Here is a 16996-nt window from a genome sequence, read left to right on the forward strand (position 1 = left end):
GTGAAGCGGGCAGTCAGTATTTGTGAATTATTGATAAGTGGATCTTTTACAATATTGAACTGAGCTTGACCCCAAAGGAAGAGACATCAATAGGTAGAAAGACAGAGAGAGGAGGAGAATTGCCTCTCAAAAATCTGCCCGAGAGCAGGTAGGATTTTAAATAAAGCAGCTGGTGTTTTCTGATATTAGTGGATTTTCTTTCGTCTCCTATTTATTTTGTTGGTCTGTTTTTATTTGTCCCCTGATGGACACCACTTACCTTAAGGTATCCTAATAAAAAGTTTCATTTTGAAAATGCTGAGCACTCACTACGGTTCATTACATGCAGCCACAACAACAGTGTTACAGAAGTAAGAAACAGGGCACTCATGGAGCTTGCTGAGGGAGAATAGTTAGCTTGCAGACTTTAAGAGAAACAGCAACTCTTAGTATTGATTGCAATACACTGTTTCCAAACTGAGAAGTGAACAGCTCTGGAAATAACAGTTGGTAGGAATAGTTCATGTTTTATGCACTCCTCTACTGTTGGATTGAGACTGTCCTCCTCCAAAATACAACCAAAGACATTATCTTCCCAAATCATCACATACTGCCACTTTTCAGTGGACTTCTGCGTCTACATATTATGCTTTCTCTATCCTTCTGCGTCTGTTGTTGACGTTGTGAGATGCTTCTACCATGTTGTCAACACAAGCACATGGTGGGATTACGCTGCACGTGGTTATGTTTAGGGAATAAAAGCACATGGCAACCAATGCCAGGATGTCAATAAATGCATTATCTGCAAGGGATGGTTCGGATCAGGGGAAGAAGGCACATGGTAAGGTTAAAGGGGGAAAAAAACATAACATTCAGACAGGAAACACCAGACTCCTACATGAAAATCTGGGGTTTGTTGGACATATCCAACCCCCCAACCCCCAACAGGCACCCTTACGCTCATTAAATTATGTCGTTACTGGCTGTGTTTTTACCCAAACCTAAAATGCTTACCAGTATTTCAACTGAGGACATGTTGATCTCCTGCCACCATTTTTTTTAACTTATTTAGGAAACACTCCCGTGGGTCGTATCAAAGACTACGAACAAATGACTTGTGTGGTTGTTTGAGGTGGAGGATTTGTTGGTGGTACTTAACTTTTTTTTCCTCATGTATCATTAGATAATTCTGCATTACAGGACAGATTATATTTAAATCACACTATTTATGAGAGATCTCAGTGTAGTTTCACTGATGTCGGATAATGTTCAATTCTTTATAATCAGTTATGTAAAACTGCTCCCAGACGAACAGCTTCTTTCTACAAGTTTGTCAACACTGCAAATGCCAACTCATGTTTTCTTTAAATTAAACTTTTAATGGCTATGTCTGACTTACTATCAAACTGGAATAATTGATTTTTTAAAAATATTGCTTTCTGCTTTTGTGGGTTTAAATATTTACATGTTTTTTTGTCAGGTGGTTTGTCAGATCTTTGGATTTCAATATCTTAGAAATGCATTCTCTGCAGAATAAACCTCAGACTTCCAACCTCATGAGTTCCTAAAGTTTGCCAATTAACTTTTGTAAGAGGTGTTTTGCAATGCTGTCTTTTCATATGAAGCAGCTGAACACAGCGCACAGAGTAGGCTACATAATTCATCAGTTTATTCGTAGGTGGATTTAGGCCATATTTGAGTGGGCTTTTATTCTGTGCTGCTGTACAGTTGCATGTGCTGCAATCAGCCTGTGCGATGAATGAATTTACCACAATAGCACTTGTGATGCTTGCATGTGAGATAGAGCCGCTTATTTGAGTGAGGTCAGGGTTTGTTTGCTTGTTTCTGTGTGAGGTGAATCAATAGGGCACTGCTATTCTGCTTGGTAATTGCAGTCCATCATGAGACAGCACCTGAGTCAAACCAAATTCTGTGGCACTCCTCAAGAATGAAGAAATAGCAAAGATTTTGGTTATTTTGTTTGTTGGAACCCCTTACAAAACTGGATATAATGTAAAATACATATATTTCATTCTGCCCCCATGCCAGCAATAGCCAAGACCAGAGGCGTTAAGTTTTCGGGTTGGTCTGTCTGTTGGTCTGACCCATTCTTGTAAACATGATATCTGAAGAACACATCGAGGAAAATTCTTCAAATTTGGCACAAACATAACGTTGGACTCAAGTATGAATTGATTGGATGTTGGTGGTCATAGGTCAAAAGTCAAAGTCACTTTTACCTAGTCTGTCTCATTCTTGTGAACACAATATTTTTTTCATTGAGGGATTTTTTTTTTTTAAATTTGGCACAAACGTTCAAGTGGACTCAAGGATGAACTGATTAGATTTTTTGTGGTCTAAGGTGAAGGTCACTCTGACCCCATCTGTCTCATTCTTGTATACACAGTATCTCAGGAACACCCAAATCAAGCCAGAGGTTCAAAGAGAAAAGGCTCAGAACCGCCAGAGTCCTCTGGCTCTCTATCATTCGGGGGATTTTATAGATTTCTCAAAGTTCTCATTTTTTCAGTGTAATTAAAAAATGACTTGTGCCATGATGTATGTCAAATCACTAGACATGCATTATGACTAAAGCCATTATAATTAGACTCTAATGCAAAATGTCTGACATCAGTTCTCACTTCATTTTAATCATATGTGATAGCACTGAACGAGTACAACTGTGTAGTTGTCATTTATTCCCATCTTGATACTTCATTATTTGTGTTGTACATATACCAATCAAGTTCTTAAATGAAGAAAAACTCATCTTTCGGGCTGTCGTTTGCTTTGTTATTTTGTTACAATCTGTAGATGGAGGATTATATTATGTATGCAGTGTATTAGTCATTTAGAATTTAATTATGGTAAATAGAGGGAATCGACGAATCAGTCAGTTGAGCGGAGGAAAATAAAATGGGTGCATTTTAGCATGAAAATCTCATCGAGTTGAGGTTTTATATGAATTGCATTTGCACTTCATGCTTCAGTCCTTTATGCTCTTTGTCATCACGCTGTTTTTACTCACCACATCCTTTGAGGTGAATGACGTGGTGATGGAGCACCTGGCAGACAGATTGCCTGACTGGCCAGCCTACCCGCTGACTGTCTGTCTGATGGCTTCCTGGCTGACTGGCTGTCCCACCACCTGATTAACTAGCGTTCCCGCCTTAATAGCAGGGAATCAATAGTGTGGTCCAACTCTGCACTCTGCAGAATGACAGACGAGCTTCCTGCTCGACTGAGGACAAGTTGTTGGACAAATGCCAAATATTTGCCTGCATGTTAAAGATTGTGGAAGCAAGACTGTGTGTGTGTGTGTGTGTGTGTGTGTGTGTGTGTGTGTGTGTGTGTGTGTGTGTGTGTGTGTGTGTGTGTGTGTGTGTGTGTTTGTATTTGCCCGACCTCAGCTTCTATACACTTAGTCTGAGCTGAACTCCTCAGGGGAGCCAAGAGGTGAGAGCAAAGACTTTTAAGTACACTTGTTGGAAGTCACTCAGGAGGTCGAACACTTAGAGAAAGCCAACTCTCTGCTTTCAGCAGAGGAGGGGAGATCATTGTGATTACTTTAGTGAATCTTTAGTTCCTCCACTGTACTATATACAGTAGGAGCCACCAGGGAAGTCCACTATGATTAGTCTCTCCTGCTATAATGTCCCATCAGCAGCCCACTGCAGCAGGCAGCGTGAGAGATGAAAATGTCAAACCCAATACTGCAGAGCTCATGCTGTCAGGAAAAATGGTGGAGGATCATGTATTTTATGCAGCGCTGTAAAATACGGCTGTAAGGGTAATGGCTTTAAATTGATTGGTTTGGAATAAGGCTTGGGCAATATCTAATTTCTCATACCTTCATGCCTTCCTGAAATTTCACCGGGGAATATGTTATATGGCAGTATAAGTGCGCTACTTACTGTCAGCTATTCAGACTAATAAATACACAATAGAAACCCACAAAATGTTAAGAAAATAATATTTTCACCTATTCTCCCTAATAAACAGAAAAATACAACTGTCCACCTTTTGAATTCGACTTTCTCTCAGTCATGGAAGACTGACACGGCTTAAGCGCCTCGTTAGCTCAACATAAAATAGCATTCAAACTCAAAACAAAAACAAAAAAAACTCACCTAAACCATCTTGAGTACTCTCACTAATAATCTAGTTATTAAATCCACTGTTTTGATTATCATAATCCCTATGCTGGCCACGGGCTGTTTACAATCCTGTAACTTATCCCTCTACCACTAGGTGTCACTGTGTCTTTCAGCTCAGCTGGCTGTTCCTCCAGTAGAGTGCAAAGACTGAGCTCTGGTGGTGTGCGCTGTGCACCACAAACATTTAATAGAAAGAGGAGAATCTGTATTTATGATGGTATTGAAAAGCATGCCTTTGGGATTTCTGAATACCCTAGTACACCATAATATCATGATAACACCAATCGGTACAGATTGGTTCCCTTACAGAAAACAGCTGCCTGTGGCTGAAAATGATGCTGATGAGAGCCATAAGAGTACATCAGAACAGTAAAGTGGTGTTCATACCACTTTGTCACCATGAGCAACCCCTTTTCTCATTACACATAATCATTTGGAGTGTGGTTATTATAGAAATATTCATTCTAGCAGCTTTAATGTATCTTGTTATGTAGATGTATAAGCAGACCAGCATGCAAGTTGTCTTTACAGTGGAGCATTTATCTGTAGAGTGACCCATAATGAGCAGGGTTTCCCGCAGCAGAGATGGACCTCCTTTGCTAAATTAATGACTGTCACCACTGTCACATCAAATGAATAAACCTTTGTAATATAAAACATGAGAAGTCTTCTGTAGGAAAATGATATTTCACACAGCAAATTGATGAACTCGTTTATTAAGTCTGTGACCGAGTAATTATATTGATCAAAAAGATGTCATATCGTCAGTATCTGTTTGACTTAGTTTATAGTGATTGATTGATGAGGAGCCATAAACAGTTACCACCTCCATTCATTTTCTGGGGGGAAATGCAAATCTGTAATAAGAAACTGTAGACTTTGTAGCTTAGATAAGATCTTTAAAAGTCAGGGTGGACCTAAAATGTTTTTGCTTTCCCAGGAGGCTCATATAACCAAATGCAAACAAATATTCTGAAAGTGTGTAGATGGTAAATAAAGTGGTTAACCTCAGATTGAATCCTGCATCATCTGATTGTTTTGGCCACCTTTTGACTCTTTTCTTGTCAAAATTTTATATACCTCTTATTATTTATTGATTTGACTTTCTCTATTGCCGTCCTTGCGCTGCTGCAACACCGCTGGGCATCATTTTTTTAAAAAGTTTATCTTACCTCATCTATCTAATGCTTTTCCAGGATCTCAACATCTCTTCTAACAAGGTGCCAGTTCTGTCACTCATTGATAAGGTTTCTGAATCTAATAAGCACTTGGTGGTGAGACAGTTGCTGTCAGTAATGTCCACAACAAAAGCAGTTGCCTGATTGTGTTTAAGAAAGTCCATTTGCTAATGTAAAGTCTGACAATATTTTTTTTTCTCTGATGCAGATAAAGATTTAAAGTACAAAGAGGCAAATGTTGAACAATAGCCATTACCAACAAACATGAAACAGACCAAAATACAATCAGCATTTAAATGGCAGTTCACTCCCAAAATAAAAAAAAAAACTACATATTTTTCCTCTTACCTGTAGAGCTATTTATGAATCTGGATATCAGCCGTAGAGATTTCTGTCTTCTATCCGTTATAATTTTTAACTAGAATAGATAGCACTCAACTTCTGCTGCTCAAAGTGCCAAAAAAACAACCACCCAGCAATGTCTCTTTCCAGAGATCATGACCCGGTTACTCAAAATAATCCTCAGACACCAACCAAATCACCAAGCAGAAGGAAGCGTGCATCTACTCATGGACGAGAGGCTCATGCTCGTGACAACACTGGATGTAAACATTAATGGCGTCCTGCTCACCTGTATCTTTAGATAGCTCAGTGATGCTAGCTGAGCGTGCAGTAGATACACGCTTCCTTTTGTGCCGTGATTTGGTTGGCAGAAGGAAAGTAGTTCCTACACAAACTTGCTTACAAAACGGTTTTTACACTCACGTGAAGTATTTTAGGCGAGGCAAAGCAGAAGAAAGAAGGGTTTCTTGCAGAGGCAACATAACTATAAGAGCCAAACAATAATGCCAGATTTAGATCACACAAATTCAGTGCAGAATTAAAAGATAGAGAAACAATTAAAAAGCAAAAATAAGAAACTAATAAGAGTAAAAACAATTAAAACAATGTTGGCAGCAAACAAAGAAATAATAATACTAATTATGAAATTAAACATGATCAAGACAGAATAAGGGAATAAATGAAAAGACAAATTAAAACAGATAAACTGAAATAGACAACAGGGTGCACTACTGATTAGCTTCTGATCAACATAAATGGAGGTAAACTATTGTTAATCAGATATGTAAATCAGAAATGGATTCTTTCTCTGCGTCAGTGTGGGAGATCATGTACGTGTGTGTATGTGCTGCATTTGTGAGTGTGACACCAGAGTGTGGACACTTTGTACTATCAAGTGATCACACCTACACACACACACACACACACACACACACACACACACACACACACACACACACACACACAGAGGCCAGCAGATATGTGGGCAAACCGCTCTGTGCAGAGGCAGCTGTGCACACAGACAAGCAAGCTGAGAGGATCGATATCTTTTCAGTGAGTCGAGGCCTCGAGGAGAATGTGATGCTACACACAGGTCTGTTTTTTTGTTGTCTTTGTAGTGTAGACAACTTATCTCACATCACAGAGTGTGGAGTTAGCAGCAAGATTCAGCAGGTTTAGAAAAACTAAAACACAGTGGGACACTCGGATCTCCTCTCAAGCCTCTACTGATGGTCATTCCCGTGTGTGTGTGTGTGTGTGTGTGTGTGTGTGTGTGTGTGTGTGTGTGTGTGTGTGTGTAGATGTAAAGCATATTGATTTTAATGCAAAGCAGCATTTGTAAGGTCCACAGCCAGTGTGTTTCAGTCTCTCTCAGGGCTCAGGCTTATTAGAACATATCAGTGTTCGTGCCACATAACTAAGGACCCAGTTTCAGTGCCAGCCTTTTGTTCAAGAAACTAAGATGTACACGCAAACAAACACACAGTGGAGAGGTTGAGGCTCATATTAAGTGATAGTAAAGCAAGCCTCTTATTTAAAGTGACATTGTTTGGAACAAATACAGCATGCACACACAAACACAAACAGACACACTAATGCATGCACATATTTTCCATTCCTGCACCATCTGCCTCAATTTAGTTCACTTCAGTCTGCTTTACTGACACAGATATCAGATCAGTAGTGTTGCCAAAACATCTGTATACAAAGGAATGAAATGATACAATGTATGGAAATCAAATAGGGTTAAAAGTTTTAGAATTGTGTAAGACCATATATGTAAAAAGCAAAATAATAATAGAAAAAAATAAACATTTTAAATTAATACATTCAAATGTGTGAACACGTTAAAAAGTGTGGATTGAATTAATGGAAATGTTTTAAAGTGTAAAATATATCTAAATAATAGAGATGATTTTTAAATCCCTAAAGAGATCTGTGGGTGTGCAAGACATTTTGTGAACCTTTTTTTTTTAATTGCACAAATTATTCTCAATTTGTGGCATAAAGCCTTGTATGAGAGGCCGTTTAGGGCGAAACACTTAAATGCCTGCACACTCATAACAAAAGTGTGCACAAACAAACCAGAAACATACACATGCACACTGAAAATGTACATTTATACACCAAAAACATGCAGAAACACAACAAAACCTTGCATGTACACACTGAAAATGTCCAAATACACACTGAAAACAACACACACACAACAAAAATCTGCACATACACACCAAAAATATTGTCCCTAAATCTGTGAGTATGATAAATTGTGCATATGGTTGCATATTTTTTCTCAATAAGGCACATAGTTACAACACATTTAACAAATCAGTATTTTATCATATTTGCCCTGATTTTATTCTGAAAGTTGGGACAGGAACACACGTTTTTCAGGACGTTGGTGAAACAGCGCAGTCACACATCAAAGGTTTGTAGTTACGCATCAGGTTTGCTGTTATACATCGAAGCTTTTTAGTTACACATCTAAGGTTTGCAGTTACATATCTAAGGTTTTCAGAAACACATCCAAAATTTTGGAGTTGCACATCTAAGGTTTGAATTTACACATCAAAGGTTTGCAGTTACACATCTGAAGTTTGCAACCGCATACACAGTGTCAACAGACACTGCCGGGTGTGTCAGTATTCTCTGCATCAGTGGTTTAACAGCCAATAACTCTTTTTTTTAACTAAGATTTGAGTTTCTGGATCTTTTGCAGCATGCATCCTGCCAGCTGCTGGGTGCATGCTGTAAAAATTATGAGCCGGTTTACAGCAATACTGCAGAGGCATATCATCTCTCAGACATGGCCACTAAATATTTGACCTTGTGTTTTGAATTTCACAGCCTGTAATCACAAATTAGAAGCAGTTTATGAGAGTGGAAGGAGGGCAAGAGTCCACACTGCAGTGACGGAGTACTTTCAGGGTCACTCATCAAGTAAATGTGTGAATAAAAAGTATAATTTATGCAAGCCAGCTTTGTCATGCAATCTCTTAAGCTATTCGGATGTTGAGTTCTTCAAATTTGTGTTGTTTTTGTTTTTAAATATCTGGTTAAAATTTTCCTCAGTGTTCAGATCATAATGGTACACGAGTCTAATTATCAGGTGCCATTATTAGGCTAAGTGCTGACTATTTATTACTATTAATTACTGTTGTTTTTGTGTAAATAATTGCAGTTCTTTTTTAACTTTTTCTTTTTACCCTGTACCACTGAGAAGAGATGCATTGGATTTTGTTGTGCATTTTGGCAATAAGGTAATCTATTCTATTCTATTCTAGTTGAGGAACCGAATGTCTCATTTTGCCTCATTCCTGTTTTTAAATCTACCGTTAAACTCTTTGGCCACTTGGGGGCAGCACAAACAAGCCATGACAGCAACACTGACATTATCACCTGATAAAGTTAATTTAGCAAACCTTTCAGAGGTAAAAGTTGCTTATTTAACACATCCAGCAGATCAGAAGCAACATTAGCATCAATTAAAAGTTGATCTACAGGAGAATAAGTACTTTAAAGCAAAACAGAAAGCCTGAGAGCCTTACACAACTTTTCCACCAGAATTAGCGCATGCACACAGGTTTTTCAAACATGAGTAAACCTGCTAAACATAGGCAATATAGTATATTCCCACTGCCAGTGAACTCATCGCTTCACCACACGAGTCTGCCTTTGTTTATGTGGGTGGTTTTGTTGGTGTGTCCAAGCAACGCCACGGAAAGGCCAGAGAGCCGGTAAACAGTGGACAGCAGCAGGTTCTTCTCTTCATATCTCTTATTTGAAAGTCTCTTTTAAACTCGGCACAGACTAACTTGGAATAATGTTTTAGCGCTGCTTAGGAGGAGGCGGACATAATTAGTGATGGTGCATCATTGCATCTAGGCGGTTAAGGAGCTGAAATTACCGCGTTCACCTGGGTGTTCTTTTCCCATCAAAGCGGATTGGAGCCAGAGGCGATAAAAACCTGTGAATACTGCAGAGTCATTTGACCAAGGTGTGAATGCGATCGTACTCATTCTCTTTGCATTTAAAAGCTAGATGTTCATGGGTGTTTGCAGTTTTTTTAGTGGTTTAGTTTTGGTTTAGATAAGAAGCAACATTAGCATTAATTAAAAGCTGATCCACAGGAGAATAATTTCAATCAATGCAGAATGCCTTAAAGCCTCACTAAGCTAGATTCCATTTGAATTTTATTTTTGAATTGTCACCTGCTTCACATACATGAAGACATTTCCACCATAAATTGGTGCAGAAAAAACAGAATGCAGGAAAAGTGTTTGTTGCTCAGATTTTTTTTTTTGAGAGAAGGACCTCTTGAACTCTAATGTGTCCATGTTAAAATGAAACCTACGCCCCTGAAAGCACTCAGATGGGAAAATAATGGATTTGGCTGAGGGAACATAACACCCAAATAGAGCGACATTCTTCACCTCTCTCATGCATTATTTTACTTTTACATACTGTAAATCTCACTCATCGTTTCTCTCCGTGTTTCCCTTCAGGGTGGCTCCATCCAGAACATGGAGTCTCAGCGTTGTCTGGAGCTGGTGGAGAGCAGACAGTCAGAGTTCAGCTACCAGCTGGTCATTCAGGACTGCACAGATCAGAAATGGACCATCACTAACATACTGACTGTCCTGCCACAGTGAACACTGACACCAGGCAGCTACTGGAACACCCTGGTTGTGATGGACTAATCGAGTAAGTAAGGGGAGAGCTCGAGCGAGTAACTCCCTGATGACCCAGATCCACCATCACAGAGTTCAGGTGGATTTAAAAAAAAAAACAAATAGAGTCCAATCAGAATTGGGCTAACATGCTGAGGTAAGCTGCAAACTACTCGTCCTAAAACTGAGCTTCAATGCTGGACCTATTTTTAGGCGAATCATAGGAAAAGATGGGCTTCAAACAGACACGGACCATCAGTAACCTAATATCCATTTTATACAAATGACCTGAAACAGAGACACTGACAGATGGAGAGGGGGCTCTTAAAATGTCCCAGTCTGCCACTGAAATGAGAAATACAGCCCCATGTTCCATGGGACAGGCCCATGAAATCATGTAAGCACTCTGGTTATTGCAGGAGCGATATTTTGGGTCCCCGTCCACCTTTTATGATAGGAGTTTGTACACCTGCAGTCCCATTGCACAATCACCATAACAAATCGAGTATGTTTGTGTGCAGAGGGAGAAATGAAGAGGAGCAACTGAACGTGCAGCAGAAAAATCGAGCTATTTCACAACGCAAACCGACTGATTTGTTACACAAATTACGTGAAGGAGACAGATTTCAAGTTATTACTGTGTGACTTTAGGCAGGACAGACGCTGCAGATTTCCTTAGTATCACAGAATAACCGGCCGATGATTTAAAATGACATTGTGATAGAAACCGCATCCCTCAGATGTTTCAGAGTGTGCTTTGGAATTAAATTGATTAGAAGCAGGGCTGTCCGTCACGCTGGCAGGCGCCACATCCATGGACAGAGCAGGAGATTAATCTGAAAAAGAAGATTTTAGATTTCTAAGCTCCTGAAATACCATACATGACACAACTTTGCTTCATGCAGCATTGATATTTGTAACGGGGTGTGGTAGGACCCAAATGCAGCCATGAGTAGTTGGTAATGACCTTTATTTAATCTTTTGGCAGGTTGAACAAGGCAAAGGTGAGTATAATCAGGTTGCAGGTAAGTAGGGACAGTTATCAGTTCTGGGGTGGAGCAGAGCTCGTAGAGAGACAAGGGTGAGCTCACGTTCACAGGTGATAGTTGAGAGTTGGAGTGGGGAAATTTTGACTGTGGAGTGGACTGGCAGGTGAATGTATCAGGTAAGTTAGAGAAACACTTACAGCAGGGAGTTAGTGGGAAAAGTGGGGACTCGAGAGAGAGGCAGGCAGGGCTCGTGGTCGAGGAGGAGGCAGAGTTGGCGGCAGGCAGCAGAGCAGACGAATCCTGTAGGAGCAGGCAGCGGGATCCACAAGGACAGGCGGGGAAACTGACCTACCATCAGAACAATAAATACCAGAGGTACTGACAAAACTGGTGGTCGGAGACAGAAGGCTGTTAGGTTTAAAGAAGGCAGAGACGAGGAGAGGTGGTCACAAGCGAACTGAGTCGAAACCAGGAAAACAGTCCGAGAGTGAGTGCTGGAAGGTCAGGCATGGAAGCAAAGAGAATCTGGAAAAGAGTGAGTGGAGTGAGGCTGCTGCTGAGATACTGGCTTGATTGGAGATGAGGAGCAGCTGGGAGCAGCAGGTGGAGGTGATGAGGCCGATGAAGAGGAGTGGCTAGGTGGAGAGAGAGGTGAGGGTGGAGTAGGTGAAAAAAATCCCACAGCAGCAGGAGAGAGGAGACGCATACAGTCATTTAGGGGAAGACCTCCCACTGAGTCTTTGATGAATCTTCTGTCATCTCAGTTCAGGCGGGGGTGCAGGTACAGCCTGCTAACATTCAGTCCTCTGAAAGACGCACGTCTTCTTAGGAGGCGGTCCCTGAGAGGGGACCAGGCAGCTTGTCATTACATCCTCCACCTACACAGCTGCAGCAAGGTCAAACCCGTTCTGTGTGGGTTGTTAAAAGGCAGCCTGGGGATTGATCAGAAGTATCAGATGATGGGTGGCATAAAATGAATGGATTGAACACAACAGATGGATGTTATATCAGCCATAACAGATGGATGATATGTGACAGTGGACGAGCATCCAAGGAGGGATTTTTCCTTTAAGATGCTGCTGCTGCTTTGTTCATTTAAAGCGCTGAATCATGGGTATTCACCAGGCAATAATTCAATAAAGAGGGTTGTGTGGAGGAAAACTAGCATTTCTACACCTCTCAAATCGACAACTAACCATGGGGAGCGTGCAAACCTTTGAACTAATGAAGAAGAGTACTTTCCTTTTTCTCCTCATTCAGTCATCCTGGGAAATCTTGCACCAAAAGACGTGTAACCGTTAACCCCTTGAAACCTGGAGCTTTTCTTGCGCCGCTTTCAGATGCCTTTCACAAGTATTTAAGCCCGTGAACTCCGAGCAAATTTGTGCAATTTCTTTAAAAGACAAAGAAAGAGGCAATGAGCAACTTGGCAAGATGAATTGCAAAAAATTAGTAGATTTAGAAAATGATTTTTAAAAAGTAAAGGAAAATGTCTAGGGAAAAAAGAAAAAGATGGAAAAAAGCTGCCTCTAAAATTATCACAATTATGAATTTTATCATTTCACATAATTATTATAAGCATTTTCCAGGTAATTTCCTTGGTTTTTAGTTTCTTTTTGTTATGTTTTTTATTTGTACTTTTTGCTAATTACTTTTTCAGTTTGCTCAGGTGTCAAAGGGTTAATTTGTCAATCTTGAGTGCACAACGGGACAATTTTAGCACAGAAAAAAGATATATTGGAGATCAATTATTATCACACAAAGAATGTTTTCTTTGCTCAGTGGTAATAATAATAATAATAATAATTTCTCCACAAACTATAATTTATGAGCATACAAAAAGGAGTTATAAAATAATCAGTATTAGACAATTATGTGGGTCTGAAAATGAAATATGTGTCTCAAGTCAAAGCACATGTTTGGACAATTTTTGCACAAACAAAAATCATGTAGAGAACTTAAAATTAAAAAAAAAAACTTTGGTTCTAATTTATCAGCAAAATATAGTTGTATTATGTGCATGCACATTTTTCTCTGTGCCTAAAGTTGCCCATCGTCGGCACAGAATTAAGCAGCAATTCTAAGTCAATACAGACGAGGCCTGTGTGACTGAGCTACTGGAGCGTCTGAATGCTTGTTTTATGTATGAATACATTTTGCTTTTGCTGATTTGACACTTGCATAATAGTGCTGCTGAATCATTTGCTCTGCATTTTAAGATCTCCAAAAGCTACCCACTGTCATAAAGCTTTAAATTAAATATCACTGTTTTGCAATCAATCTCCCAATTATTCAAAGCCCCGGCGTTCAACAGTCTCCATCAATAATTCAGCACAAAAACAGGATGAACCTATTCATTATTCATCTGGCTATTATGTATTCTAAACTTTTCTTTTCCAATCACAGCCCACTGAGGTGCCAGTAACGCAGCGGTGGCGGAGCAGTGGTAACTTGTGGAGGACTGGAGGTGTGTGTCTTTTATCGGCTACTGTGTAGCAAAATGTTACCAAACCTTGTGTTGATCTTCAGTTCTCTTTTGTGGCTCAGGTTTGTAGATCCTGAAATTTTAAGAGTATCTCAATTTTTGGGAAGCTGTTAATTTATGAAGTCATGAAAATGTCCAAGCTATTTTATTAGTGTGTTTAAACTGGATATTTATAAATACCAATAGTAAAAAATGATAATGGACTAACTTTTCCTGTGTGAGCTTCTTGTTTTGTTTATAGCTCTGCTAAAAGTGAATGTTAAGTCAATGATCAAAACATCCGGCGCAGTGAGTGTTAACGTCGTCACACGGTAGATTATAAACACACACACAGACATGTTGTGACAACTCCTGATGATTTATTCTTTTTCAACATATTTCTGCTTCAGGCCGCGATAATCATCGTGCTTTGTTTGGGGGCCACTTCTGCAAAATGACAGCAGGCCAGGGGCCAGTCGCAGCGGCCCCGTGCAGGTTTCTAGAACTTTAGAACATTTCTAGGATTTCTGAACGTTTCTCAGATTATAAAGACATTTCTAAGATTTCAGGGTGTTTCAAAGATTTTAGCACATTTAAAAGATTTTAAGACATTTCTAGGATTTTGGGTCATTTCTCATATTTTAGGATGTTTCTGAATTTGAGAATTATTCTCGGATTGTAAGACATTTCTTGGACATTTTTTTGTTTCTATGATTTTAGGACAGTTCCAGGATTTTGGGACATTTCTAGAACTTTGGACTTCTCTTGGATTCAAAAAGTTAATGTAGGACATTTTGCAGATTTTAACATGTTTCTCTGATTTGGGGACATTTCTAGGGCTTTAAGAAGTTTCTAGGATTTTAGGACGTTTAAAGGATTTAAGCACATTTCTTGGATTTTAGGGTGTTTCTAGGATCTGAGGACATTTCTCAGATTTTGGGACATTTCCAGGATTTGAGAATATTTCTTGGATTTTAAGACATTTCTTGGATTTAAGGACATTGCTAGGATTTTTTCTTATATTTTAGGACATGTTCATGATTTTGGGACATTTTTAGAACTTTAGGACATTTCTAGGATATCAGAGAGATAATTTAGGACATTTTTCAGATTGTAACCTATTTCTGGGAGTTTGGGATGTTTCTTGGACTTAAAAAGGTTTCTAGGATTTTAGTACTTTTCCTGGATTTTTGGATGTTTCTAAAGTTTTAGTATGTTTATCTGATTTCAGGATGTTTTTATGATTTTTGGACATTTCACAGATTTTTAACTTGTCCATTTCACGTTTAGAAGGAAAGACTGAATTCTCATTCAGCCCTTAAAAAGTTGTTTGTTGATTCGACTAAATGTTATACAAAGATCCAAGTTGCTGAAAGGGAGCACAGGCATTTTTCTCAGTGTGCCTCTCTGCTGAACTTGGAGTTTGAAATCATGAAACATGTATGAGATGGCACTCTCTGAGCGCCACTCACATCAATCCCAGTAATGCTGCTGTTTACTCTCCCACTGTCTCATAAAAGTCATCATTTGCATGCACACACACATACAGGAATTCACACATTTCACAATTTATGGCTCCATTTTACAATGAGGAAATGAAACAGACATGGAAGCTTAATATGATTCATGATAACAAAGGCACTAACGGCGTTGAGGGTGGAAAATTCTATGCAAAAGATTTACAGTAATGTGATTATAAAAATGTAGGTGGGTTTCACTGTGTTACAGATCAAAGTTATATTCACTTCACTTTTAATATATGACAACTCTCTTGTGTTAACTATTGTCATATATGAACAAAAACATCCACTGGATGTATTTGTTCGCTGTGAGCATAATATATTTTTTAAAGGCAAACTGTACAATAACTCTTTCATGATATTTTTGATGCCATACTTTAGCATAACTTTCTGTTATGATATTTTTAATGCCTTCCTTCACTATATCATTTTTATGACATTTTGGATACCATGCTATTAGCATGCTACTACTGATAGTGGGCCGTTTTTACAACATTCTGTGCAATGGCATGTCTCGGCACGCTGTTTGATGCAGTTTCCAGCTGTTTTTGGAAATGTCAAATTTTGACATTTTTTCGCTATTCTATAGTATGGTATTTTCAGGCGTCTTCTTTCTGGTGTTTTAAGCAGATATGACAACATTCTATACCATGGCATATCTTGGCATGCTATTCTAGGCAGTTTCATGCTGTTTTGTGATATGTCATATTTTGACATTTTTCCCAATACCATAGTATTAGGGATTTCGGATTTTTTGCTTGGACATGCTATATTATGGCATTTTTGGCTGTATTTGCAACATTCTCTGGTATTACGTGTTTCGGCATGCTATAGCCTTGCTTTTTTTGGGCATTCTTAAGCTATTTAATGGGTTTGGGGGATGTTTTTTCGACACTGTATACTATTACATGCGCCTAAATGCTATGCTAAGTGATTTTCAGCTGTTTTTGGACATCAAATTTTTGTATTTTTTTCTTACTTTTTTCCATTTTTTGACATGCTATTTTATGGGTCTTTGGCTGTTTTTGGATGTTTTTTCAACAACCATAACCATAACGTGCCTCTGCATGCTACACTAAGTGGTTTTCAGCTGTTTTTTGGACACACCATATTTTGACATTTTCACCATATTATAGTATTTTTGTTTTCGGTGTTTTGTTCGACAAGCTATATTTTGGTGTTTGGGGCTATTTTTGCAAGTTTCTCTGCTATAACGTATCTCTGCAGGCTATTTTAAGTGACTTTCAGCTGTTCTTTGGACAGGTCATCTTTTTTCCCCATACTATAGAGTTGATGTTTTCGATGTTTTCAAAATTTGACATGTCCAAAAAAACAGCTGAAAACCACTTTGTATGTTCTGTAGAAGAATGTAATTTAATAAAGTAGTGAAATTCCAAAACATTCCGAAAACTGCCGAAAATCCCAAAAAATACCATGTTGAAAAAAATCACCAGAAAAGCAATGCTATAGTATGGTGAAAATGTTGAACTTTGACATGTCCAAAAAACATCTGAAAACCTCTTAGTGTAGCATGTAGGGGCATGTTATGGTGTACAGTGTTAACATGCAAAAACAGCCAATAAACCCATAAAATAACATGGTCAAAAAATGACCAAAACATCAAGGCTATAGTATGACAAAAGTATAAAAATTTGACATGTCCAAACAGCAGCTGAAAAAACCATCAACATAACGTG

At 38.8% G+C, this 16996-nt stretch overlaps 1 protein-coding gene across 3 annotated transcripts in view; it reads left to right on the top strand.

Annotated features, from left to right (window-relative positions):
- The window catches only part of galnt18a (UDP-N-acetyl-alpha-D-galactosamine:polypeptide N-acetylgalactosaminyltransferase 18a), a 166447-nt gene extending 152445 nt beyond the window's left edge, over positions 1–14002 (top strand). For 2 of the 3 annotated variants that reach the window (XM_088079671.1, XM_042496204.2), the window contains exon 11: positions 10162–14002. In XM_088079671.1, coding sequence (XP_087935797.1) covers positions 10162–10308 — 147 coding nt within the window. In that variant the 3' untranslated portion in view covers positions 10309–14002. The remainder of the gene's footprint in view (positions 1–10161) is intronic. The other variant, XR_015776941.1, reaches the window with a different exon arrangement.
- Positions 14003–16996: the final 2994 nt, after the last annotated feature.

This window comes from Plectropomus leopardus, chromosome 7 (genome assembly GCF_026936395.1).
Source record: "Plectropomus leopardus strain MGB_pleo_1.0 chromosome 7, ASM2693639v1, whole genome shotgun sequence".
Lineage (NCBI taxonomy): Eukaryota > Metazoa > Chordata > Actinopteri > Perciformes > Serranidae > Plectropomus > Plectropomus leopardus.